General features: G+C 38.8%; 1 protein-coding gene across 1 annotated transcript in view; it reads right to left on the reverse strand.

The window, feature by feature from the left end:
• The window catches only part of LOC101853578 (transforming growth factor-beta receptor-associated protein 1), a 31,969-nt gene extending 6,229 nt beyond the window's left edge, over positions 1–25,740 (reverse strand). Inside the window, exons 1-21 of the mRNA XM_005106547.3 lie at positions 25,503–25,740; positions 22,832–22,884; positions 19,244–19,337; positions 17,413–17,511; positions 16,042–16,128; positions 14,889–14,993; positions 14,269–14,403; positions 13,483–13,643; positions 11,841–11,973; positions 11,038–11,133; positions 10,666–10,770; positions 9,923–10,114; positions 8,888–9,081; positions 8,390–8,458; positions 6,417–6,489; positions 5,885–6,019; positions 5,118–5,218; positions 4,140–4,251; positions 3,366–3,526; positions 2,119–2,191; positions 867–1,057 (exon numbers count right to left, since the gene is read on the reverse strand). Of these exons, the coding sequence (XP_005106604.1) occupies positions 867–1,057; positions 2,119–2,191; positions 3,366–3,526; positions 4,140–4,251; positions 5,118–5,218; positions 5,885–6,019; positions 6,417–6,489; positions 8,390–8,458; positions 8,888–9,081; positions 9,923–10,114; positions 10,666–10,770; positions 11,038–11,133; positions 11,841–11,973; positions 13,483–13,643; positions 14,269–14,403; positions 14,889–14,993; positions 16,042–16,128; positions 17,413–17,511; positions 19,244–19,337; positions 22,832–22,884; positions 25,503–25,577 (2,444 nt within the window). The 5' untranslated portion in view covers positions 25,578–25,740. The remainder of the gene's footprint in view (positions 1–866; positions 1,058–2,118; positions 2,192–3,365; positions 3,527–4,139; positions 4,252–5,117; positions 5,219–5,884; positions 6,020–6,416; positions 6,490–8,389; positions 8,459–8,887; positions 9,082–9,922; positions 10,115–10,665; positions 10,771–11,037; positions 11,134–11,840; positions 11,974–13,482; positions 13,644–14,268; positions 14,404–14,888; positions 14,994–16,041; positions 16,129–17,412; positions 17,512–19,243; positions 19,338–22,831; positions 22,885–25,502) is intronic.
• Between the last annotated feature and the right edge of the window lie 272 nt (positions 25,741–26,012).

Here is a 26,012-nt window from a genome sequence, read left to right on the forward strand (position 1 = left end):
TTTAGGCATGTGGAATTATAGTTATCTAGAAGCATATTCTTCGAAGCCTTGCCTTCGATAAAAAAAATGCCCATCTTTCTTAAGAAGAATTCGACATATTCGCCACTGAAGGAGGTCGGGGTCACCTGGTTTCAGAGTAAAAATTAACAGGAAAATGGCCGCCAAAGTTCAGTAACTTCCATAGCTTAAGAGTTCTTAAAAACTGAACATTTAAATATTGTGAACCTTTAATTCATGTTTTTCAATAAAACTCATATACGGAAATTTGTCTTTAAAGGACACAAAAGGTGCAGCGCCAAAGAACAATTATTTGATAAAAATTTTCAAACTGGCCGAAAAATGCCTGTTTCTTCGATTTCATTATTTCCACGAGTGCCTGCTTTCACGAAGATGCCTCGCATATAGTCATGTTTCTCATCTGATCAAAACTGTCTTGATGAGACAGTTTCAGGCTTCCTACATGTGACATCTGCCTGCTCGCAGAACCAAATGTGGGAGAGAGGGAGATAATCAATGTAAGCTGCCCAGCAGTTGCTATGCCAGTTTTTAGTGTGTATCTCCAGCAGCCAGTTTGCAAGGGGTGCTGTCAGGAAAATTCACTTTCGTTTAGAGAGGACCATACAACTTAGGCAGCTGGCATTTTAAAGTGACTTATGCTATGTTCATATAAACACTCCTTTTCGTTCAATGGTGAAACCTGGAGGTAAGCCACGCTGGCGGTATAACAGGATTGAAAGCAGTATTAGACCCATGCAGTACCGTAACCTCCCATGATTATTTGAGTGTACAGGAATACATGAGCATGATTACGTGTTCGTGAGTAGCAAATGAATCATAGAATCTAAGCACCTGTTACATGCTCTCACCTCTCATCGTTCATAACAATGGCGTCTCTCTGCAACTCAATGAATGTCTGCTTGACCTGCAGGTTCTCTCCCCTGGCCATCATGCGTTGGATCCGAGTGGTGCGGCTGTTGTGCATGCTGCTGCGGACAGCCCTGGTCAGGAACTGAGCCAACAGCCCGACAGACCAGCTGTCAGGCAGAAGCTGAAGGACCTGTGAGAGGAGATGGGGACAAAAAATAAATTAACCAAGACGATGACTTAGATAAGATTACATTATTGTCGTTGTTGAGTTCTAGATTATGAGGCAGAGCACAGGCAGCTTAATTTTAGTTGGAAGGATAAAGATTTATTAGAGTAAAAAAAACACCACAATGACACAATAATAGCACTTTACTGGCAGGTAAAACAGGGGCAGCTGGATCGCTAACAACAAAACAGGGGCAGCAAAGACCTTCCAGAAGCATCTCAATCTATCTGCTCACTCTCTGTCCCCATTCCCTAAGACAAGGAATTTGACTTCACTGTTAAATCTCTTTATTTGAGCACTGCTCCCACGTTGTAAGAGAATAAAACAAAAACATAATAGAAAAGACCCATCTTAGAGTATTCAGCTCCTAAATCAGTTACTATGAATCTTAAAGCTTGCATACATTTCAACAATTCCCATCTGGCTTTGCTTAATTGGCAGCATGGTAGAGCCCTTCCTGGCCAGACTTCTCTAATTGCTCCGATTTGGGCAAAACCCCTTCTAATTTTCAAAAACAAAACACTTTTTGTTTCTTTGCCAAGATCAGAAAAAATTTGTAACAAAAGCCAATAAAACAATGACCACATTGCAAATCTAGGACAGAACTTTCTGTACACAGAGTGTGTGCTGAAGCACAATCAAATGAAGACTACAGGGGATACTGAGGATGTCCAAGCCTTAGTCCCGTTCTTCAAGTCCTCACTGTGCAATACAACGATGACATACAATAATGAAATCTGTCAGAAATTACCAGTAAATAAATATTTAACAGTGGAGCAAAAATGCTTCTCAGAATTTTCCACATGACAGCGACAGGATGTTATCACTTAGTAGGAAAATTTGTAATCACCAGTTTTTTTCCTCTGTTGTATTGCTACTCTCCATTCTCTCAAACAGCATCAGCCTTGCCAATTTAATCATGTAGAAGCAAATCAAAGGTTAAGTTTGACAAGTGTGCCTAGGCCAGCCTGTCTTCCCGACCCGACCTGACCCTTAATGTTGAATCAGTAAGCACAATCCTTTACCTTAACGGTGTCGAACTCAGCCACAGAGCTATTGAGCAGAGCCATGGCAGGGGCCACCAAGGTGTCTCTCCGCCTGAAAGAGAGAATCAAAATCAGACTATAAAAAAAAATAAAGTGGTTTGTTTTAACCGATTCCGTCCATTTGGCTGCTGACAGCGGCTCTGAGTTTTTCCGCTACCTCCATTTGACCGCTGCAAGCGGCTCAACGAAATCTGAGCAAAATTCGGAAAAAATGTGCACTTTTTAACATAGTTCCTACTTTTTAAGTTGTCAAAAGGAAGTAGAGTTAGTAAACAAGCCTGACCTCAATCTCTGAGTGCCAATATCGAACGAAACTCCGCAAAATTCTTGCAAAAATCGTTGTTTTGTTGTCGTTATGTAAGCTAGATCTAAGGGTAGACAACAATTAGCTTAGTAGTATAATAAAAAGGCCCTTCAAAGAAAGATATTAAACTAAATTTGTGAAATTCTTGCATAAATGTATGCTAGGGTGATATCGCTACAATTTTGTGTTGATTCCTATGGATTATAAGGACTTGTAGAGCTGAGAAAATGCGGTAAGTCGAAATTTTCCAAGAGGTGTAGCGCAATTTTGTTTTCCTCATTCGTTTTTGTCTGAGGGAAAATATAATACAAACAGATTATAGGTCATTGTCATTGATATAAAACAGATTCCTCTATTGATTCCCATCAGTTTGGTGCATGAAAATACATATTAGAGTAACTTACAGCTTTACAGTAACGCATTAAATAGATGCACTCCAGGTTTAAAACTGAACAGGGAAAAATAATTCTGCCTGAAAAAATCATGGATGGAATCAGTTAAGTTTGATTAAACAGAAGCTCATTAACATAAAAATAACCATTTAGTGGAGGGAAAAAGGGGAAAAGCAAGACAAACAAGAACAGCATGTACAAAGAACAGAAATAGTAAAAGTAGGATACACCATTGGCATCCTCCATCAGCACTAAAATCTCAGACATGGCAATGAAGAGATCGTAGAACTTCATGTGTTGTTTACAGCTAGTCAGCATAATAACAGCCAAACATCCCCAGAGGAAAAATAGTTAAAAATAACCACAAAAAGAAATAGCAGAAGACATAAATAAAACATGAGAGAACATAGTTCTTACCCTCCACAAAAGGAAATCAACAATGTATTTATCAGACATACAAAAATCAAAGCAAACACAGAATGACAAGACACCAATCATTTCACACAAGGATAAAAAAATAAGACTCCTACTCATAGCTGGGGTCAAGATAAACACTCAGCAGGATGTGGAACAGCCGTTTCCTGTATCCGGGCTCCTTCCCGTGAGAATTGACCTGGCAGTAGTTCTCAGCCGCGCCAAAGTCCTTGAGCTTGTGGACCAGTATACGCAGAGCTTTGTCATGGTCTTCCAGCTGAGGACAGGGTAGTGGGACATCGTGTGAGATATACATACATGGGACAACATAAGAAGCAGACTCTAAAAAATAGAAATTGGAATTTTTCCCCCCCATTCACATGCCGGATTTTTCCTATTTTTAAAATTTAAAAGGTCAGTTGTCATTGAATGTCCTGGCAACAGCAGAAGCGCGCAGAGCATGCCAATGCTCGATTTTTCAGATGTTGAGTTAAACCTGCTGTCTGTCTTTGGTGATATTGATCAAATGTTATAGCAGTACTTGGTAAAAACAGACCTAAACTTCATTAAAAAAACAAAGAATAGAAACAATCCACTATGCTGTCAGGAAAAAAATGCCAGTTTTCTGTTTTTTCCTGTAGTGTTGGTGCAGTAAACACTAACCAAAGCACCAAAATGTTGTTTTTAAATATGGCCTTCTTTTCAGAGTACTTAATATTACTCATGTGAAAGGAAAAGCATAAAGACTCAAAAGACTAGATTTTTTACACAATCAAAACGGGGTACTTTTTTTTATTGTCAGTATATTCATCAAGACAGACAAGGACAAAAAAACAACCCAACATCAACTGCTGCTCTTTTTCCCTCATATAATCTTCAAGTAGACTGACCTTGCCATACAGGATAGCACACTCGGCATGCATGTCTTTCTCTTTGGCTTTTCCCAAGATGAGTTGAACCCTGTATAAACTGGACATCTGTAGCATGTGACGAAGTTTGGACCTGTCAACAACACAAATGTTACTGATGTTGTTACTGATGTTGTTGTTGTTCTAGTTGTTAATGTTGTTAATGTTATTGAGGTGCAGCTAACGCTAGTCCGTATGCCAACTGCCACATTTAGTCAGACACAAAACGTCACCCAGTGGTTCAGATGTACTAAGCTCAAAATATTTTTAATAGTTTTGGGTTTTTTTAAATTGCGGTTTATTTCTCTGTTGTATCAGTTGTATGTGCTCAAGAAATAGTTTGTTGAAATTCAAATTTTAAATGTTGGGGAAAAAAAACAAGAAAATATATACAAAATTTGGAGACAATTTTCTAAAGAATGAAATGGCTATATCTCTCTCCTGAAAAGTATTGCTTTCTAGAATTAGAATAGTTCAACAGCTTGCCGGCAGAATGAAGGGCTTTGTAGCCAAATCAGTTATCTCCAATATTCAAACTTCCAGTCTTCTTCCTTTAAATCTGTGAGTCATCAGCAGAATCACAAAACTACGGATGATACCATAACGATCAATAATAAACAGCATTTGTATAGCTCAAACAACGTCAAGCTCTTTGCGTTTTAGATCCTGTATTATTACCTTAGCAGATCTGAAAGCATTCTGAAATAATCTCAACTTCCTGAAGAGCATAGAGTAACAGTGCAAGCAGCCGCTTTATAGGCCGTAAATACAAACATACTGACAAGATCTTCCACTGTCTATAGCCAGAAAATTAAAGTAAAGTGCCTTTCCCTTGGATACAACATCTGGCCTGAGCCTCATACCCTCAAACCCCGAATCCCATAACCTCATAATTATGAGTCCAGTAGCCTAACCACTAGACTATTGATGCCACAACACAATGCTTAACGCAGGACTCACCTTGCGATGTCCAGCTCTTCTTTCTTGACACTGTTTCCTTCCATCAGTCTGAGCACTGCCTCCAGGTACAGCACAGCCAGGTGGGTGTGGTACTTTTCTTTCTGGAAAATAAACGCTCATCCATGGGCACATAGGAAAACATAGCAGGGAATAAACAAACATCTATAGGCACAGAGGAGAACACAACAACAGGAAATGGATACACTTCTATAGGTATGTTGGAGAACAGCAGATAGCAGACACATCTCCGCAGGCACATTGGAGAATGTGGCAAAAAATAGGAACACATACAGAGGTTTCAATGGTGTACATAGTGGTAAACAGATACACATCCATGGGTACATTGCAGAAAACAGCAAAAAATAAAAATTAATCCATAGACACGTTAAGTCAAAGCACAAGTGCGTAAATGAGTGGAAATAATTACAGTTACATCCCTGACCAACATATGAATCTACACACATTTATGCATCCACAGTCATGACCACCTATCACATTCACCGACAATTTACTCTGCATTTCACTAATTTCTCCTTGTTAAGACTTTAAAAAAAACAAAAACATCCTTCTGATTTAATGATGAGAGAAGACACAAAGTTAGCCCATAATACTTTTGTATTGTTTAAAGTGAAACTTGACTCATTATTCTTGAGGGCAGCCAGATCTAGGGACAAAAGCGTAGGAACAAAAGCAAAATTGGCCTATTTCTTCCCGTAACAAAGTCAAACCATAACACTGTTGACAAATTTCTTTTGGTTTGTAGATACCTCAAGCCGACGCTGGAAAACCAAGAATTCCAGATAGGTGATGACTGCCCGAGGGAAGCGATGTAAGTAGTCTACAACTGTCTCTGGTCTCAGACGCTCAGACTGGGCCTCACTGGCTGGACGTTCTGTAAATATCTAGAGACAGTAATAGTATAATGAAAATAATAATCATAATTAATATAATATTTACTATTATAAGATGAATGAAAATAATAGTAATAATTTTCAAAAGCCTAATATTGATTATATTAATAAGTAAAACAATAGGAATAGCAATGATAATAATGGAGGAGGAGGATAAGGAGAACAAGGAGGAGGAAGAAGAAAATAAATAGAAGAAGAAGAAGATTCATCCTCATCATCACACTTCATACGGTATGGATGGTGGGCTGCTGAAACCCTGCCCAGAGGAAAAGATTATCCAACTGGAAAGAAAAGATGCAGGACCTACTGACGACTCAATCACGATCACTAAGAAGTTACCTATAGGAAGTTACGTACACAAAAAGATGACATCAAGCATAGGTCTTACCCGCACTCCCAACTCTTCATCTTTCTCCAGCACCCAGTCCACGTACTTCCACAGCAGCTCATGGTCTGTCAGGCTACACAGCACAAGCGTTGTCACAAGGGATCATGGAGGAGAAGAGGGGGTGGAGGGGTAGAAAGGAAGGATGAATCTCTCTTTATGATTTGCATTTGGGCTGTACAGTATTATCCGCTCTGTACCTCTAAATCAAGTGCCCGTCACAAGAAGTCAAAAGAAAAACTAATTCTAATGTGGATAAGCTTTTATGCCAAATCCAGTGGTACTCACAGACCAAAAATTAAAAATCCTCTTCTAGGTCAGAATGGAAGATTATTATATCACATTTATAATTTCAATATATAAATATTCCTCTTGGTTGCACAACTGAGAAGCCAATTTTTAAAATAAGATGATGACAACACAAAATTTTCCAAAACAAATTAAAGATTGTGGGCTCAAAGGCTATTCAAGTAGAACAACTTCTCCTTGACCATTTCCGTAATGCATATTCCCTAAGTCTAATTTTCCAGGTCTGAACTAAAATAATAATACACAAAGAGAAAAATTGTAAAAATACTTGTTGACTGTACGTGAGCGAGTGCCTGTCTCGCAAAAATTTATCTTAGCACTAAATGATAAGCACTTTCTGTTTCTTACTACTGCTACAATATATCTCACTCTCATTTTCCTTGGAAAAGAGAGAACCTTCTTTTGTGCTTGACACATTACTGTAGGGGATTCGCTGGAAAATGAGTGTCCGTTTTAGTATGAGTGTCCATCCACACAGAACTGAACAGTTGCAAATTTTAGTAAAAGATGTTTTTTCTTTGTATGTCATCAAATTTGTTCGAAATAGAATATTTAATAGGCAATATGAAGCAAAATCCTTTCATTATGATGTTTAGAAAATGTATAATTTTTCAAAATTTCATAAAACATTGTGTCTGATGGAAATTGAGCTCTCTGTCTATTTTAAACAAAATCTCAAAATAACCTTCAGCACTTTCAAATGGGTAAATTCTGAGCCGCTCAAATTTAATTTAGTAGTAATCCCATTAACTCTTTAAACCCGGAGTTTTTTCCCCACTGTTTCCCGGAGTTTTTTCTACAGTCACCTAAACCTGGTACCCTATGTCCCATTAGAACCCCAAAAGCTTGCCTCCAACTTCTAAATGGCAGAAACAAAGGCTAAGTCATTACTAAAAAACTTGGTTCGGGAATAGTTCTGAAAAACAAGCAAAAACTAGCACTAAATGAACAAAAGTCGTCACTAGTATCGACACCGTCCGATGGGGATCAGGGTTATTACCGCCGGACACGCCCAGCATCGGTTCTACCGAGGGCGGTGTCAGTACCGACACCTGGCCTCCAGTACCGGCTCTGGGAAGGAGACGACACCAACGGTTATACCGGCTCTGAGAAGGAGCCGACGCGACGGTTGTTTTTTTCTTACCGGGCCACGGGAAGTGTGCAGTGTGTAGGCCTAGGCCTAGCAGCTGGGGCGTCAGATGCACACAACGCAGCGGGTGACCTTGATACAGGACTTCAGATTCAAAATTGACAATCAAAAACGAAGTTTGCTTAAATTTATAATATGGCTTCAAATCAGGTTCCACGCGAGCAACTTTGCTTACTTTGATACGCTGATTCCGAAAATGAAATCAATTTTTAGCAGCGATAACTATTTTTAAAACTCTGTTTGCAAAATTTAATCCCATGCGGCGGCAAACTTCAAAGGTATTTTGCGTCACAGTTCGCCTCACCAATTCTGACTGGTGTGTGTGTGTCGGGGGGGAGCGGGGGTGCGGGCGGGGCTGATCGTGGCGTTAGACGCAAGACGCGAAGTCTGTGACGTCACCTACTGGTGTCACTCCCAGTACCGGTACCGGTGCCGAGAAAGTACCGAGACTGGATTTCGCCGGTACCGCCCACCACTATCGGATGGGGTTTAAAGAGTTAAGGCACACCAAACTCACCTGGAAAGAAACTCCACCACAAACTCCAGACCAGGGAATGTTGGATCTGGACTGTCAGAATCTGCCAATCTGAGGAAACACGTACATCACACTCCTTAAGATTTACATTACTTCTCTCTTCACATTAACACTAAAATCTCGCATATTTCAGAGACGTTACCTAATAATTAACATCATCCTAAACAAAAATGAGGAATATTGATATTTAAATGAAATATGCACACAAATTTCCTCAGGGGCATCTAAACTGCTTAAACTTCAAATCTCATAAACTGCTTCAAATTTCATATAAATAATTATAAGCACTCACATCTACAAATAGGACGTGCAAAAATAATGAAAAGATCCATTTAAAAAGCAAACAGACCTTCTTCAACTTTGTCATCACATTCACCAAACTTTTACATACAAGAAGAATCTGCCCCAGGAAAGCAGGTTATAATGAACAAAAAAAAGCAGTTAAAATAAAAGTTTTGAAATATGTAACAGAGAACTGACCTGGTCCAGACAGCAAGGGCTTTGTCGTTCTCGGCATGTCTCTGGTACAACAGTCCTAGAGCATGCAGCCTCCCGTGTCTCTCCAGCCACTCTACACAGTCGTCCAAATCACAGCCAGTATCTACGGAGATGAGTTCACACAGGCGCTCTGGAGCCGATTCCGCATACAGTTTCAGTAATGCCACATCGACTTCCTGCATAGAACAAAAACGTGCATATTTAGAATTGGGTTACTATCTGAAGGAAAGCTGTCACAAAGAAGTTTTTAGTTCATAATTATTTTTTTTTTAATGAAGCCTCACATGACTTAACAACCTACCACTTCAGTTTCAGGATGCCTGTTAGGCAATTAAGTCCTTAAGTTGTGTCCATCCCATCAGTTTATCAAGTCATTTGAAGCAGAGGAAAAAATTAAAGTGAGGTACTCTCCCCTTAGATATAATATACCATTTGTTAGAGCCAAGGATTGACCTGATGTCAATATGACTGAAAGTCTGACACCTTAACTAGACAAAAAGACTAGAAAACACCTGTGAAAAATATCGGCCACAAGAAACAAAAGAAAGAGGCACAACAATAGGAAAAGTAAAATAAAGGAAGAAAAGACAAGGGGCAATGAAAAGCAATGGTGAAATCGTCCAGCTCCCAGAAGACCAAATCAAAAGGGGACGTTTCGTTTCACGAACCTGCTTTGATGATGGCCACACCAGAGATCGGTTGAAGTCAAACACCCTCTATAGCATTCCTTGCACATTGACCTACCATCACATCATAGAGCAATGTAAATGTGTCTGCAGACTACAAAATTATTTTTTTTAAATCATAAAGACCAAAATCAGGAAATAAATGAAATGAGGAAAGTTTGGGGGGAGGGGGTTCAATTTACATAGGATGATAACAAATGACTTAGGCTACTATAACAGTACATCGATGATTTGTGGTCTTTGTTTATTTCGAAAAGACTCTCTTGTCTACATAACAAGAAATTTTTAAAAAATGCCAACATCACAAATTAAACGACAAAGCAATCCTCACCCTTTTGTAGCCGTGTGCTAAATTTGTGCCCCTGATGTCCTCTAAAAATGTTCGAAGAAATTCTTTGTAAGCCGCCTTGACTTTCTCGTCAGAGCGGGATAGTTGGTTGATATCGGCAATCTCGTGCAGAGGCGGCACTGAGCGAGTGAAATTGATGCTCTTGGGTAAGACATGAGGGTACAGGCTGATGATCTGATCAAGAAACATAAACCAGAGAAATTAGAAGAATCGAAAATCCTATTATATTATGCAGTCATAAATCTCACATAAGATTACCCAAAATGAAATCAGTCAAAGAAAACAGTATTCACTTCAATACTGTTTATCAGCGATATGTCGATTGCCTATTTATTATCATACATTTGAAGTTGAAAGCAGAGTGTTAATTGAAAATACAATCAAGCCCATCCAAGGTGACCACCCATTGACAAGAAGAAAAATGGTCATCTTAGGACAGTGTCACAATACTGATTATAGAAAAAGTGCAAGTACGGAAGTGGGAGCGGTCGTTTGTAGTACAGGTGATTGTCTTGACCAGGTGGTCACTAGAGCAGGATCAACTGGGTTTTTTTTTTGCATTCAAAAACTTTTTAGCTAGCTGATTTCATTTGTACAAAAACATATAAAACCAAAGGAGAAAAACTGTTTAACTTCATCAATTCTATAAAATGGTACACAAAAATGAAGACAAAACTAGATCCTCCTTAAACAACTTGCAGTATGTCCTTTACTGCAACACCTACCTCTCTGACATCAATACCACTGTCTCGGAACAACTGTCCTGCTTCCTCAAAGTGCTGTTGGCAAAACTCAATGAAAGCAGCTTGCTGTTGAATTCTTTTGAACATCTGAAAATAAAATGAAAAAATTAAAACCTTCGTTAGTAGAAAGTCAATTTGATTTATGCAGTGAAACAAGTTATAAATTTCTCCATGAAATACAGCAAAGCTATAATTAGAGCAAAAAAAGAAATTATTACCCCTGAATTGGTCCTCATAGTGAGATTCACTATACAAAGACAAAGATGAATTCAATCTATGTCTTTAAGCTAAATTCAAATTGTATACACCCTATTGCTAATCATCTGCGTATAGAACTTATTTTTTATAGCTCACCTTTACAAACTTGTCTCGTGTCATCCCGGTCTTGTTGGCATTTTTTGCTAACTCTAAAGCTTCGTTGACTCGTTTGTCTGCTAGGAGGGCTTGAATCTGAGGAGAAAAATATTAAAGTATGAGAAAAAGTACACTGTTCTGAAGCTGTCTCCTTACTTCATGTACAGGACAGAGTCAAAGTAATCACTGGGATTTATTCAGTACAATTTATAAAAAGCAACTATGAAAGCAATAAGTTGAAACATACAAAAGCTAGTGGTTGGAGACATCATTGCCAAAGTCCTCCATGAGTCCAAGAGCTAGGGCTGACAACATTCACATACTACTGATAATAGCCTGATCAAGGTATCATAAAGAGCAATCTCTCCACAGCTGAGATCAGAAAAATTCCTACCCACATTTGAATTCACTATTCCATTATCAAAAGAAAAATGTTCAGGCAGTATCTGTAGAAACCTCATGTCTTGTGAAGGTGTCACATATCCCTCATAAAGGGAGTGCATGCAACAAAATGCAGGACAGCATGACCACCAAATCTACAATCAAATCTAACATCCTTTGTGCTCACATTTTATTGAACTGTCAGTATAAGATTGTGTATTTTACTCTACAAAAGATCTAACAGTTCATTTCCTCGATGCTTTTATTTTACTTCACAGAAAGATACAGCATTTTTAGAGTTTTTCATGTGCAGGCCTTTAAACCATCTATTGATAAGGTTCACAAAGACTGATTTTATCATTTTCTAAAAAGTTCTACCTTCTTTATAACAAACTTTCAGCACCCACAACATCTTTTCACACCTGTTTTTCAAAAGGAATTGGAACCAGAGAGTAGATCTCCCGACTGGAAGCTACAAAGATGCGTCCATCAAAGTCGCCAAGAACAACTCCTCCTTGAAAAGGGATGGCTTGTTTTTGTTGTTGATCCAAAATGCTAAAGAAAAAAAAAAGAAATAAGAACAAGATTTTAAAAAAAACATTCTTTAGAAAATAGCATAGAAGATCCAGTTGGAAACTGAACTCTTGAATCTGAACTGAGAAGGGTCAAGATAACTCCTATCACCCACAAAGACCACACAGTCAGATGTATTTGATCCATGAGTCACACTACATTTTTTTTTATCACAACTTCCTTTCAAATTTTTAATTTTTGTCACCAAACTATTTCTGGTTCCTTTCCTCTCCCCTCCCCCTCCACCCTTTTAGCAAGGCTAAAATGTTTTAATAATCTGGAAACATTGTCAGGAAAATAAATAACATGCTGCAATGAGCAACTGAGACATAAAACTGATGCTCAACCAAAGACACAACACATAATTTAAGGCAAAAAAATTTTTTACTTACAAAAAATCTCTACACTGAAAATGCAAAGATGGTATTATCTCGTGCCTGACCAAAAGGACTTTCCTCTGCTTTGTTGCGGAAAATATATGAGTAAAATGATTATTCCCCATAAAAGGAACAGGCAAAGCATACTTAAAGCATTTCTGTTTTACTTTGTTTGTTTTCTCCCTGTTATTACAGCCAAAAAGACATGATAAGCCATTTCAAAGGTGGGTCTTTTCGTCCAATTGTTAAAGAAAAAAAAAGAAAGAAGAAAAAAGAAGGCAGAGAGGAAATACTAAAAAAAAAAATCACACACCCAAATTAGAGAGTACATGTTCATGAGTCTCTCTTCAACAAAAAAAGGGCGGTACATCAAGCTGGTGCACAACGGAGATATTTGTATGTATAGTATAAGGTTTTACGGCGCTCGCAACTGCTAAGGTCATATGAGCGCGCGAAACACAAGTTGTTCACCTCTGCGAAAGTTCACTTCACGACTGGCTAACTAATTTACTTTAAAATGCTAAAAAGTTAAAATATTCAAATTCGGTGTAAATACATTTGTGATCTAAAACAACTTTTAAGTAACAATAAAAATTTTAAATAATATCAAACCATAAAGGCCAATGGCCTTTATAAAATTTAAAATTCTGCTGGGAACAACGACGGAAAAAATATCCTGCAATTTCTTGCATTTATAATATTTCCTTCGGATCTCTCCAAAGTCTAGACATTCTGTTAAAATGTGTCTAATGGTAAAATCTGTGTCGCATCCGACACAGAACGGCTTCTCATCTCCCTGTAGGAGGTATTTGTGGGTCAGGGCCGTGTGTCCGATGCGTAATCGAGTAAAAATGACTTCGGAGATATTTATTACCCTTGAAGGGATGGAGTGGGGTGGGGTGGGGTGAGGTAGGGACAGCTGCTGCTTAGAGTTTAGACCTATTGACCTCTATATCCTATTTCATACCAATCAAATGTATCAACATCCAGTGGAGCAAATCCAGTAATCATTCAGGTACCCAGTGGATCCAAGACGGCTCCAAGGGCTAAAATCTTCAAGAATAAAAGAAAACTTTAACAATGCTACCACGGAAAATGCACAAACAAACCTCACCTGTGAACTGTGATGAACTCATCGTTCATGGCCAGAATATAAGGATGGACATAGCTAACCGATGTAAGCCCGTCTGACCATTGCATGGGTGGACGTTGGGAGACGCCGGCGGAGGTAGCAAAAATGCCCAGAGCACTAGGACCACTGAGCAGGAACTCTTCCTGTTGTCATGGACATAGAAAAATTTCATCATAGAATCGCACATCAAGGGGTTCAAAATGAAAGTCATAAAACCTAAAGACTAATTAGCAAAACAACATCATATCAAAGGGTTTGAGTTTTGAGATAGAGTGAAAAGAAGTTCATTGACATGATAACAGCCAGTAAGTGCATGGGAAAAGCCAGACAAATAGACAAAAAGAGAGAAAGAAAAGAAATAGGACCTGAAAGCTTTGTCCTCCAACCACCCACATTATATTAAAGGAAACCGTCACAGAGTGGTCTGTCCTGGAAAATTTATTTAATAGAAGAAAGATAATCTGTCTAAATTGAAATCTGTGGGGCCACTGGATTTGCTTGGATTTAGTCGAGTTTTCAGATTAGACAGGTTGCTCAAACAGAATAAGAAAAAAAATCAGAGATTTTACTTCCTTTCAGTTTACTGCTGTTTTCGGATTAAACATGTCTGGTTTAAGCGGACTCCAATGTATCTTACTGAAAAAGTTACTTGACTAACGAGAGCTCCTTTATTACAAACAAACAAAAAATTATTGCAAAAGGCAGAAGGCAACATCTTCACTAAACAAACAGATGTTCATTCTTTGGACGATGATATCAGGAACTCACTTTACTAATTCTTTTAATGATGGGCTTGATCTGATCCGAGTCAATGGGGAAAAGGTCGGTGAACTGGCTGTTATCCGTGTCCACCACACAGTACTGGGAGCTCAGCGCTGCACACACAAACTTGCCATCGACACCCTAAGGTCAGTGAAAAAGACAAAGTTTATTAACCAATAGAGAATGTTTATTTCTAAGAAAATCTAACACTTATTCATTACAAACAAAAAAGCACGTTCATTTCATTCCTTTTATTCTAAACCCTCCGGCATTTCTGCCTGAAAGCTTTTTATCCCAAAAGGAATCAACTCATTGGTATTGTCTCCCCCCCCACCATGCAAGATGAACCAAGGCTCTTAAGCCACCAAGTAACAAGGTGTTCATGACATTTTTACGGTTCCCTTTTCCTTCTGTTTTGATGAGCAACTAAATTAGAACAATTTAGCCTAAACAAGGTGGCTCTACAACTTTCAACTGTCAAATTGTTGACTTGTGCAATGCCTATATATAATCATCCAGTTGTTCATTCTAACCTGAGAGCAGCTAGAGCTAGAGTTTTCTCAATTTTTGTTTTACACAGAAAAAATATAATTGCCCATCACCACACAGCAAGTCAGAAACCTTACCACAGCCAATGCCTGGTCTGGCAGTGAGATGTCTCGTAGGTGCATCAGTCTGTCCTCTGTCACTGTGTACAACTGGATCAACTTTCGCTTCAAGGCTACACAGATCTGGAGTAAACAAAAACAAAAATATTTTGTTGAATACAGGGAGCCGACAAAATGTGAGATGTATGACTGAAAGGGAGGTGGATCAAAAGGTGAACAAGGAGCACTCATTTTTTTCATTGTAATTTTGCTGTTTTAAAAATTCTATTTGATTCATTGCATAAAGGTGGAAGTGAGTATATACCACAAAACAAAAACTTTACATCATAAGTGAAAGACATTTAACCCATTGCACCCGCACTACGAGTATAGCTGCCATGCGCTTCCATCCACCGACCTACAACAATAGTCGTAGTAGCAAAATACCAGTCCACAAAATCGAGTCCGAACCAATTATCCAGGTTTCTATTGAATATAATAGATCGCTTGTAGCTTGTAAAAACATTTGCTATCTTGTTTTGATCCAGATTTTTCACCAAGTACGAGTCAATTTTGTCGTTTTGCCACCAAAAATCATTGCAAGAAAGTGAAACTGAAATCTTCAAGGACAAGAAGAAAAAAAACAACTACAAAAAACAACAGTGCCACAGCTACGTTTGTGTTTGTTAAAATACATGAACCATGTTTTTAGTTTTGTTTTAGACATAAGCGGCAAAGAAAGTTAAAGTAGACGTTAATATAGAAAAACAAGGCGATCGGATTGATTTTAGCGCCTTGAAAATTCGAAGAAAAGCTAGATCTAGACCACAGATTTACTATAAGTTGCTATGGGTAAATCGAGTTCCGAAGAGTCGCAGTTGGATGAAGAATAAATTGTTTTCTCTCTTTTTTCCTTCCCCTTTCTCTCTAATAATATTAAAAGAACATTTTAAGTAATATCTAAGTTTAAATAGTCTGGGCACAATGGGCGTCTAAGGCTAGTGTGTCGAGTTCAGACCGATTTTTTCCCCCGGCTCGCAGCAAGCCAGGTGGACACAAGGGTAGTGTCTGCGGCAACGCAGGGTGAATTGGGTTAAGCGTATGTTATATTCCACATGGCTTTACACAACCCATGCCCAAAACCCAACATACTCAATTAATTTTATTTATTTATTTTAATATCTGTTCTCACCTCCACGCTGAAAGGGTTGGTGCGGACAGGATTATCATTAATGCAGAAACAGGTAACACTTTTGATCTTGGCTCCTGTGACGATTGGCTGTGTAATGAAAAAAAACAAAAACAAAGCAAAACATAATTGAGGCATCATAGGCAATTAAGATAATATTTGAGAAAGTGTGGTGAAATCAAGAGCTTGTCAAAATAATAAAAGTCTTTAAACTGGCATTTTTCGGCAGGTTTTTGAATTTTTATCAAATTTTTGTTTTTTGGCTCAAAACCTTTCATGCCATTTAAAGAACACATGTCCGTGTGGATTTTGCTGAAAAAGGTTGACTAAAAGCATTAAAAAATGTAAATTTTCAGTTTTCACGGACTCTCAAGCTAAAGAAGTAACTCAACTTTGACGACCATTTTCTCGTTAATTTTACCTCTGAAAATAGGCGACCCCCACCTCCTTCAATCGCCAATATCTTAACATGCATCGAAAATAAAAGGATATTTTTTTCATTAAAAGCAAGGCAAATGGACAGGCTTTAAGATGATACCAATAACTCAATAAGCACCAAAATTGATGAGCGCTTGAGTCCACCGTGTCACAACACATAAGAGTAATAGGATACTTTGACCCTGTCTGTCACAGCGAACGTGGCCTATGCGGATTACACTCCAGTGGAAAGACAGAAAAACACCACCAAAAAAATGTTAAAAGATCTTACTCTTATTAAAATCAAACTCAAGTAGTCTGCAAGCAAGGCAAAGAGCCTGACCATTATACGAGATGGTATTGGTACCCAGAAATGAGACAGTAATGTCTACTAGAGGCTATGCAAAGACGCAATTCATGAGCCACTATTCATCAATCTCTACCCTATAAAAAACTGGCATTTTGTCCCGATTGAATATACTGCCTGCATGACATCAACTGAACTTGACACGCCAGGCTTTTCCCAAACCACATAAATGGCACAGAATCAACATGTGAGTGCCTCTCCATGGTGAACTTTTAAATTTTCACCCTACTAAAAGAGTGAATTCAATGCCTCAACCTGACTACTTTTGCTTGTATTAGCACCGCATGCACTCCTACGAATATCATGGTGATATATACTTGGCAGTCAACTCGCAGGAGCACTCAGGCGCCTAGGTTCAATAGAATAGTAGGCACAGAGCTTAAATAAATAGTTCAGGTTCATCAACCCAAAGGCACAACTGGCATTATTTGTTGAGTCAATTTTTCTTACCCCAACTCTCGCACACAAGTACAGAAAATGATTTATAACTCTGAAAAAGTCAAGCTGAAAACTTAACGAGCTCATTGTGGGTGCATGGCTGCCAAAGGGGAATAACTGAAACAGGCAAAAAAGCTGCGTAAGCCGCTTACCTCCAGGTCAAACATATTAAGTAAAGTCAGTGTGTTGTCACACAGCACCATGATTCTGTTCAGGGCAGATGCAGCTCGTAATTGAGCAATTGGCTTTTTCTGTTGAAGAAAGAAGAAGTTGTATTCATTTTAATTTTAAAACATATAACCCGAGGGGAGGGGAGGGGGGAGCGGTGTTTGCTTCCACCTTCAACAACTACCAACTTACTCCCTCTCTCCGACCTTTTCTCTAATTTAAATTTATCACCCCCTGGGGCGGTGCTACAGACTAAAGTGTCTTTAGGCCATTCCCAATGGGGGGAAATTAATATGTGTGCATGCCTGGTGAAAGGGACCACAAAACGCATTTGCTCGAACCGAGATATCAGGCTTCAAAGGTCAAAAAATAGAATTTTTGACAAAAACTAAGTTCCATTAAAAATGGATTCTTTAACCATTAATATATCGATATTTACAAGGACTTGAGTTTTTTGTACTTAAAAATATATTTTTAAAGACGATTTTTAACACGATGTAAATAGCATAATCTCCCAAAAATGTGGGAGAAAATTAGCTTTCCGAGTAAACTCTGCGGATGGTTTCTCTTGTTGATTCATTAAGTCGACCCAATCACATTGCAATGCAAACATTAACATTTAGGTCATTCTCTCCTCTCTCTAGTGGCGGGTAGTGCGCATGAATATCTAGAACATGTAAACAAAGCGAAGCATTGCGCATCCATACCCTTTCGCCTTTTTGGAGAGCAAACTTGTATCGCATTCTTCTGCCCTGCGCAAACCTAGATCTATTTTTTGAAAACTCTTGCTCAAGGTGGTAGTGAATTTGTTTTGAAGATGTAATAAAAACACTTTGAAGCTGTTCTTTCATCTTAAATGCTTTTTACAGTTGGTTTGTGAGTAGCGAATGTGTTGTCAGGACGTCTCGAAGTGTAGATCTATTTGAAGCAGAAATAAAAGGGAAACTTTAAAGCCGTTTTTCTTAAAACTTTGTTTCCGTACTCTGCTTTACAAAATCACCCAAATCTCAAACATTACTGAAGATATCTTTAAAATTGAAAAAGTATATTGTTCAGAAATGATCTCTGTACATGAAAAAGCAAAAAACCAGGATTCTTCAATATGTGTCATCTGGTCTCTTGCTCAAGGCATGCCCACATATGTTCTTATGCACAGTAGAATTGTAAATCGGCTAATTCATCAATGTCATTCTCAATACTATGCTTGAACTGCAACAGGGAACTGGTGCTTTTTCCTTCGTAATCCTTACTATCTTCATTTTTCCTCAACTTCTTTTGTATATTTGTCACACTCTTGTGACCCACTATTTCCGGGGTGCCTTGATAGTCGAAGCAGACTTTGTGCTGTTGAAGCTAGAGAGGTGAGCAGAGTAAGCCTGATTCCCTGTAAGGACTTCTCTGTTGACATCCACCCCTTAGCGCTCATATGACCTTATGCAGTTGCGAGGGCCGTAAAACCTCTACTAAAACTAAACTACCTTTAAATTTAGGTACAATATACATTATATCATGTATAAACTTTAATTCATCTTGTGTAACTTCTCACCCTCTTTTAACAAATCAGGGAAGGAGATGAAAGCATGCAAAGTGTTAAAATGATAGAAAGCAAACAATGGCAACCACAGACATGTTTTGAACATAGTTGCACCTGGAAGCTCTCATTGAAAGATATAAGGAGCAAAGATAACAAAAAGGCAGGTCTAACCTCACAATTTCAATCCTTTTCACAACAGACAAAGTGGGCATAAAAGTTGGTCAAGATGAATAATATGAGAATGAAAACAAAAGCAAGCCAAATAGTATCAAGTCACCTACCACAACCAAGTATTTGTGGCCTTGTTTCTCTGAGACAAAGGTTACTCTTCCATTTGGCTGTGTCTTTTCTTCTATACTGTAATGCACCACAAAGCTGAAAAAAACAATATCACAAACAATTAGTCCCTGCACAGATTTTGCAGTGCTGGCAACACAGACGGAAGTGTTAATCTTTTCTGTTTTTGTCATCTACATATCAACAATGTTTTGGCAGTAACCTGTTTCTTGAAAATTAATGTTTCAACAAGCGAAAGAATGGTTTTAGTTTTAGTTTACTTTTAGTAAGAGTTTTACTGCACTTGCAACACAATCAGGTCATATAAGTGCTGAAGATCAGAGGTGCTGCCAGAGTGTAACATACAAACAAAAGGAGGAGAGATAAGGGAAATAGATGTCCAAAGGAAAGAAGGATCAAACCACACCAGAGCAACCACCAACCACTCACAAAAAATATTTCTGATTTAAATAATTGAGTAGACACAAGTCAACCCACAGTACTATGACAAAAAAAAGAGTTAAAATATTTCTTCTGTAACGGTCAGAGCAATTATATTATAATAATATCAGTGGGTTGTCATTTTATCCTGCTCAAGTTCTCCCTCTTGGAAATATATTTATCATTCATATGCATACTCCCTACCTGTTTGTCTCATACATTATAACAATGATGACACACACCAAAATAGCCTCATGGCATCTGTCTCAAATGTATCTCATGGGTTGAAAACGTTGATAATTCCGTATACAATGAGATTAAAAGCAGACATGGGAAAATGTAAGCAAGCATTATTACCAATTCCAGTTGTAAAAGTTAAGGGGTTTCATAGAAACTACAGCAAATGAGTCTTGAGCCTCATGAAAATGACAACATTCTGTGACTTAACTCCATTTTTGGATCGCCACCTCAGTGGGGGTTTTGGTTCCACATTTCAACAGATCACCACTTAAATGGCGTTTGGGAGGGTATGGATTTCATCAACCCCAAAATCTACTCTACATTTGATACGTATCTTCACTTTAACTGTGATTATCTGTCCAATAATGAATAGGGCGAGTGGTCACACAAACAAATCCATTAATATATGACTGAATTATAGCTGTTATGAGGTGACATCTTCAAATGGGTTGAGTTAACTTGTGGAATTCCTTGTGTACTGAAAGAATTAAATTAGATACTGATGGAATTGCTGTCCAATCCCAAATAATTGCACATGATGCATACTTTTTTTTATTTTTTTGGTAAGTGTTTCACAGCGCTCGCAACTGCATAAGGTCATATGAACGTGCGGGACACATTAAACATATTCAGTAGGAAGGAAATTTTGAAATTTGCCCGGATGGCAACCGAAGCCTACTCTTATTGATTTTAGACCACCAAGGGATCTTTAAAGCGCGCAACGAAATTTGTCACCCTTGTCCAATAAGGCTAGGTGTAGATCTTTCCTACCAGAAGATCAGGGATGCGGCTGAAAGACAGCAATAAGAAGGAGCCAAGGAGTAGCAGTAGAAAGGCTGCAGAAAGAGTCAGAAGCCCAGATGAGGGGGTGAGGGCAGAAAGTGGAGACAAAAGCAGATGACAGAACATTGCTAGAGAGCAGGAAAGCAGGTGAAAGGAGACAATGTTAGAGAAGAAAATTTTTCCGTCACTACTCGGATTCAAACCCGAGACCTTTGAATGAGAAGCAAACACCTTAACCTTTAAGGCCACGAGAACCCCTTGCATGCTTCTACCCAGGAGATTTATCTACTGTTTTTACTGGCAAATTTGACAACCTCTCCAGTTTCAAGTGAAAAAAAAATTACTATAAAAATAGCATGATGTAAATGACTACACAAAGAATGTACAAAAGTCTCTCAACCTTGAGGTCACCTAAACAACATTGAAAGTTTTCACAAAACTCAGTTCAATAGATGAAAATTTAATGCATTCCAAATGTCTCCAAAAGGAAAGTGTGTTGTAAAACTTGGATTTATATATGAATGAATTTGTTTAATGATAATTCAGTAAGCATTGAATGACCCTCAAGTAAAAACTAAAAAACACCCTTTGAACAATTTGGCTAAAATGCACGACACAATGTCTGCCAAATCCTAATTCATAGTGATTTATTCATTACAAATTTCTCCACATATGCAAAAAGGATCTATGGATTTTGAAATCTGTCATTTTTGCCAGAGGTATTATTTTGTTAGTGTTTGTTTTTGGTAAGTATTTTACAGTGCTTGCAACTGCATAAGGTCATGAGTGCGCTATTTGTTAAAGTAAAATTTTCCCAAAGTTTTGGCAAATGCTAAAAATTCTATTGTGGTCTCTCCCAGTGGCTAAGTGAGTAGTGAGTTTTGATTCAAGCAATGTCAAGCAAGTGTCGGTGACACTGGGATCAGATGGGTGGTCACTGGAGTGTGTCCTTGAGCAAGACACGACAACCCTAGCTCAAATTTCAGGGCGCTGCTTAGTGGCGACCGACAGTGGCATTGTTTGTAAACTGTTCTGTATTTGTGTAATAGTGTGTATTTATGTATGTATTTATGCATGTATGTATTTATGTATGTACGTATCTATAATCATGTATTTATGTATGTATGTTTGCCATTGTAAAACAAAGTGCCCTTCTGGGACAAATAAAAGTGTAATTTATTATCATTATATTATTATTTATTACAACTCAGACATTAAATTTTCTAGGACTTTCCAGCCCCTCAATTTGCAGTGATAATGAAATTCAAATCAAAGGAGTAACCAAGGGAATTAAAGGCTTGGTAGAAACAATCTCTGAGAGATCACAGAAAAAACCAACACAAAACTCTAGCTTGGACATGTGTTGTACATGTCTTCAAGTTTTGATTTCATGTTTTGCAAATAAATGCTCAATGTGGCCACCACCAACAGCATGGACAGCATCAAGCCTCCAAATTCCTCCAAAAATGCGCTTCAGGATGTCTCGGTCCACTGTGTTGATTGTAGCTGTTATTCGATCTTTCATGCCATCGATATTTGCTGCAAGTGGTAGACAATTAACTTTGTCTTTAACATGCCCATACATAAAAAATCACATACAGTGATGTTCGGGGATCTGGAAGGCCAACCGCAGAGAGAGAGGTCTTCAGCACCTCTCCTACCAGTCCATTGCTGAGACACGTTTTCACCCAGATAAGTTCGAACCCCGAGATGCCAATGGGGTGGTGCTCCATCTTGTTGAAGAATGAAGTCATTCAAATCTGCGTGCAGTAAAGTGAATAGCCACTTCTTGTGACAAAGTTTATGTTCCAGCAAATATATCAATGACATGAAAGATCGAATAGCAGATACAATCAACACAGTGGACCGATACATCCCGAAGCATATTTTTGGGAGGAATTTTCACATATATATATCGGCTTGATGTTGTCCGTGCTGCCGGTGGTGGCCACACTGAGCACCTCTGTAAAACATGAAATAAAAACATGGGGTATGTACAATACACGTGTCCAAGCTGGAGTTTTCTATTGGTCTTAGTTTTTGAAATATTGAGTGATGATTTGGGCGTGTGTATTCTTTTTGAAACACCCTGTACCATACCCATTCTGGACGAAAAGGTTAAAACGTACCAGTCACTTGTTCCAATGTACATATTTTTGCCACATACGTCCATACACTCAATCTGTGGACACAATCAAGCGGAGAAGATAACCATTGTAATACAAAAATCTCTCCAAAACCAAAAATGTTTTTAATAAATACATGTTGTACACAAAATACACGGAAACATAAAATCCTGTATACAGTGACCAGTAACTTTATGTACGATTTGTGTATGATTTGTGGGTGGGGCTTTTACAGGTTATGACGGATCACATGCTACCCTCAATAGCAGTCGAAAATTTGTTGTTAGCCTACCCTTTGGTCAATTTGGGTAAACATTCATTAGAGGGACTAACAAGAAAAAAGACAGGTGAATGGATTATGATGGCCCATCCACAATGTCAGAGGCCGATTTAGAATTTATGACAAAGCATCAGGTGAGTCTAGACCCAGACCTGGCAGCCTCATTCTTTAAAAAAAATTTAGTAGTAGAGGTTTTACGGCGCTCGCAACTGCATAAGGTCATATGAGCGCCAAGGGATGTATGTCAACAGAGAAGTCCTTACAGGCCTGACCCGCCGATCCCATCCAAAATGGGCACTCGGTAATACCCTCTATCCTACTCTGCTTCAAAGTGATAGCTCGTTATGGACTCCCGCTACTTTTGTGCGTTTCCAGTCGGGCAGTAGGCCTAACAATTGTACTTTTATCTAGATCTAGTAAGTCTAGTCACTCCAACTAGAAAAGACCAGATCCAAAAAACAATTACAGTCAATCCTGCCCTGACGGCCACCTCTATAAGACGGCCACCTGTACAAACGGCCACTTTCCATTTTCCCCCTTGCGTTTTTTCGATATAATTTTTAACTGTGTAAAACGCGCACCTGTCCAACGCGGCCGCGGCCACCATATTTTAACTCACAACCCCTGTCACACTAAGCAATTACACCTGTCTTAGACAGCCACCTTAGTGACTCTATTACGTTTTTTCATAAATTGTGCATTGGCCCCTGGCGTTGAAGGCGAACCGTCACAATTCAATCACCTGTCGTTGTTGTTAGGTAGTCCCTTCAACTGGTCATGTTGCGTGGGCCCCTCCCACTGTTGACCAATAGCTACCAATTTTCAACTGCTGGTGAGGTAAGCGTATGATTCCCCCATTACCTATAAGTCCCGCCCAGAACTCATACACAAATCGTAAGTGAGATGAGTGGTCACTGTTTACCCAGTCTGTAACAAAGTAGCAATGAACGTCAACATGAACTTGTGAAAGAAGCGTCGCTCGTTCTCTGAGTGGTGGCAACCCATGTGTTTGTTTTAACATGGCACTCGGTCTTCCTCGTCTGATACATTTCGTTTTATTGTCACCCTTGTGAAAAATCAGCAACAAAATAAAAATTACAAACAAAATACAAACCACCACCACCACCAACAACAAAAACAACAATGCGGCTACTTTCAATTGGGACCTCAGATGGGAATGGTTTGTTTTCTTCATCTTGATCAGTCCTGCCTAAAACGGCCACTGTCTTTAAATACAGCCCCTTTTCTCCTTGACAATGGGTGGCGTTCTTACACAGGTTTGACTGTATAATGCCAAGGCCAAGAAACTATAGTCTAGTCCTAATTAGTCTTGACAGTTTAGACCTTTAATGATTTTTTAAAAAATAATATAAACAGTAGATCTAGATCTAGTCTAGAGAATCTAGTAGGAGAGTAGATTCTAGGCCTAAATGCTGCCCACGGTTTTTGAGTAAGTAGATCTAGATCTTTGACAATTTTAAAATTATAACATGAAGCTGCAGTGAGCACCTAGCACTCCCTGTGATTGGCCCAAATATAGATGACGTACCTAGATGACGTATTTCCGCCATCTATTTTTGTCATCTTCCGGGTCTTCCCTCGCCAGTTGACTGAATCTCACCACCGTGGCGGGCTCGCTTTTCCACTAAAAGCGAGCGATGGGCTTTGTCAATAGATCTAGGTTTCATCGCTGACTGCTAGGCCTGTGTGCACACGCATGTGTGTGTGGTGTATGTGCTTGTGCGAGTGTTTACAGTGTGTGAGTGTGTGGGTGTGTGCGCACCTGCTTGTATGTGTGTGTATGTGTGTGCGCATATATATGCCTGAGAATGTGTGTGTGTGTGTATGTGTGCGTGCGTGAGTGTGAATGTGTGTGTGGGTGTACAACTTTGGGGAGAAGGTAAATTTATGTGCGAGAACTGCTGATTGTTTAAAAGATTATAAAACAAATGAATACCAAAAAACAACAACAACACAGCACCAAGATTTTGTCAACAGGCTAGATTTAGCGAGTCGTGGCGAGGGAAACCCAATATTCTTGGGGGGGATCCCGGAAGACGACGAAAATAGACGGCAGAAATACGTCATCTAATTTGGGCCAATCACAGAAGTGTGCTAGGTGCTCGCCGCAGCTTCGAATAGTAATCAATAGGCATCCTACTTAACTCATGATGAATGAAGCTTTTTATGTTGTAAACAAAAGAACAAATTTGTTACAGGAAAAATAGTTATTTTGTTTAAATTTAAGCAGCTTTTCAGCGGGAAGCATCCGGTCGCAGTTCAATATTAATCAACAAGCCACTCATCTATTTCTAGAGACACAACCTCTCGATTTAGAATATCTACCAACCCCAGTCTGCCCAGTCTAAGAAACAAGAATTTGAAGAAATCTACCTGTGTTTTCGCTTTGTCGGACATCAACTTCACTCGTTCTATAGCAGAAACGAGCTCAAAAGCCTTGATACTCATCGTGACTAGTTATTTCACTACGGCAATTGCACGAAAAAACAGTCTGCAAAATGTTTTGACCTAATGCAACAGAAACTTTAGGAACGCGAGTTTCGTTCCGGGTCTCCCTCCATGGTAGCAGCCATATTGAACTCACTGAGACATCTATCTCAGGCCACCTCCCACTTCAGTGTTGAGGGAGATCACTCAATTCTATTTCTTTGACAATGACCTATAATAATTGCCTGTAAAGGTGAGCTCGAGGAATCGCGTCTCCGGGGCAAACATAGAGGTTGGTGACACCATTGGTGCTAGCCTGAACTATTGCCACGCTTTGTTATAGAATCTACATGAACAAAATTTAATAACTTAATTATTTAATCAGGCTAACAGGGGCAGCTGTAGATTCAAACTATTATTATGGTCTGGGATAGACTAAGAACACTTGAACAGATG

Source organism: Aplysia californica, unplaced genomic scaffold (genome assembly GCF_000002075.1).
Source record: "Aplysia californica isolate F4 #8 unplaced genomic scaffold, AplCal3.0 scaffold00542, whole genome shotgun sequence".
Classification (NCBI taxonomy): Eukaryota; Metazoa; Mollusca; class Gastropoda; order Aplysiida; family Aplysiidae; genus Aplysia; species Aplysia californica.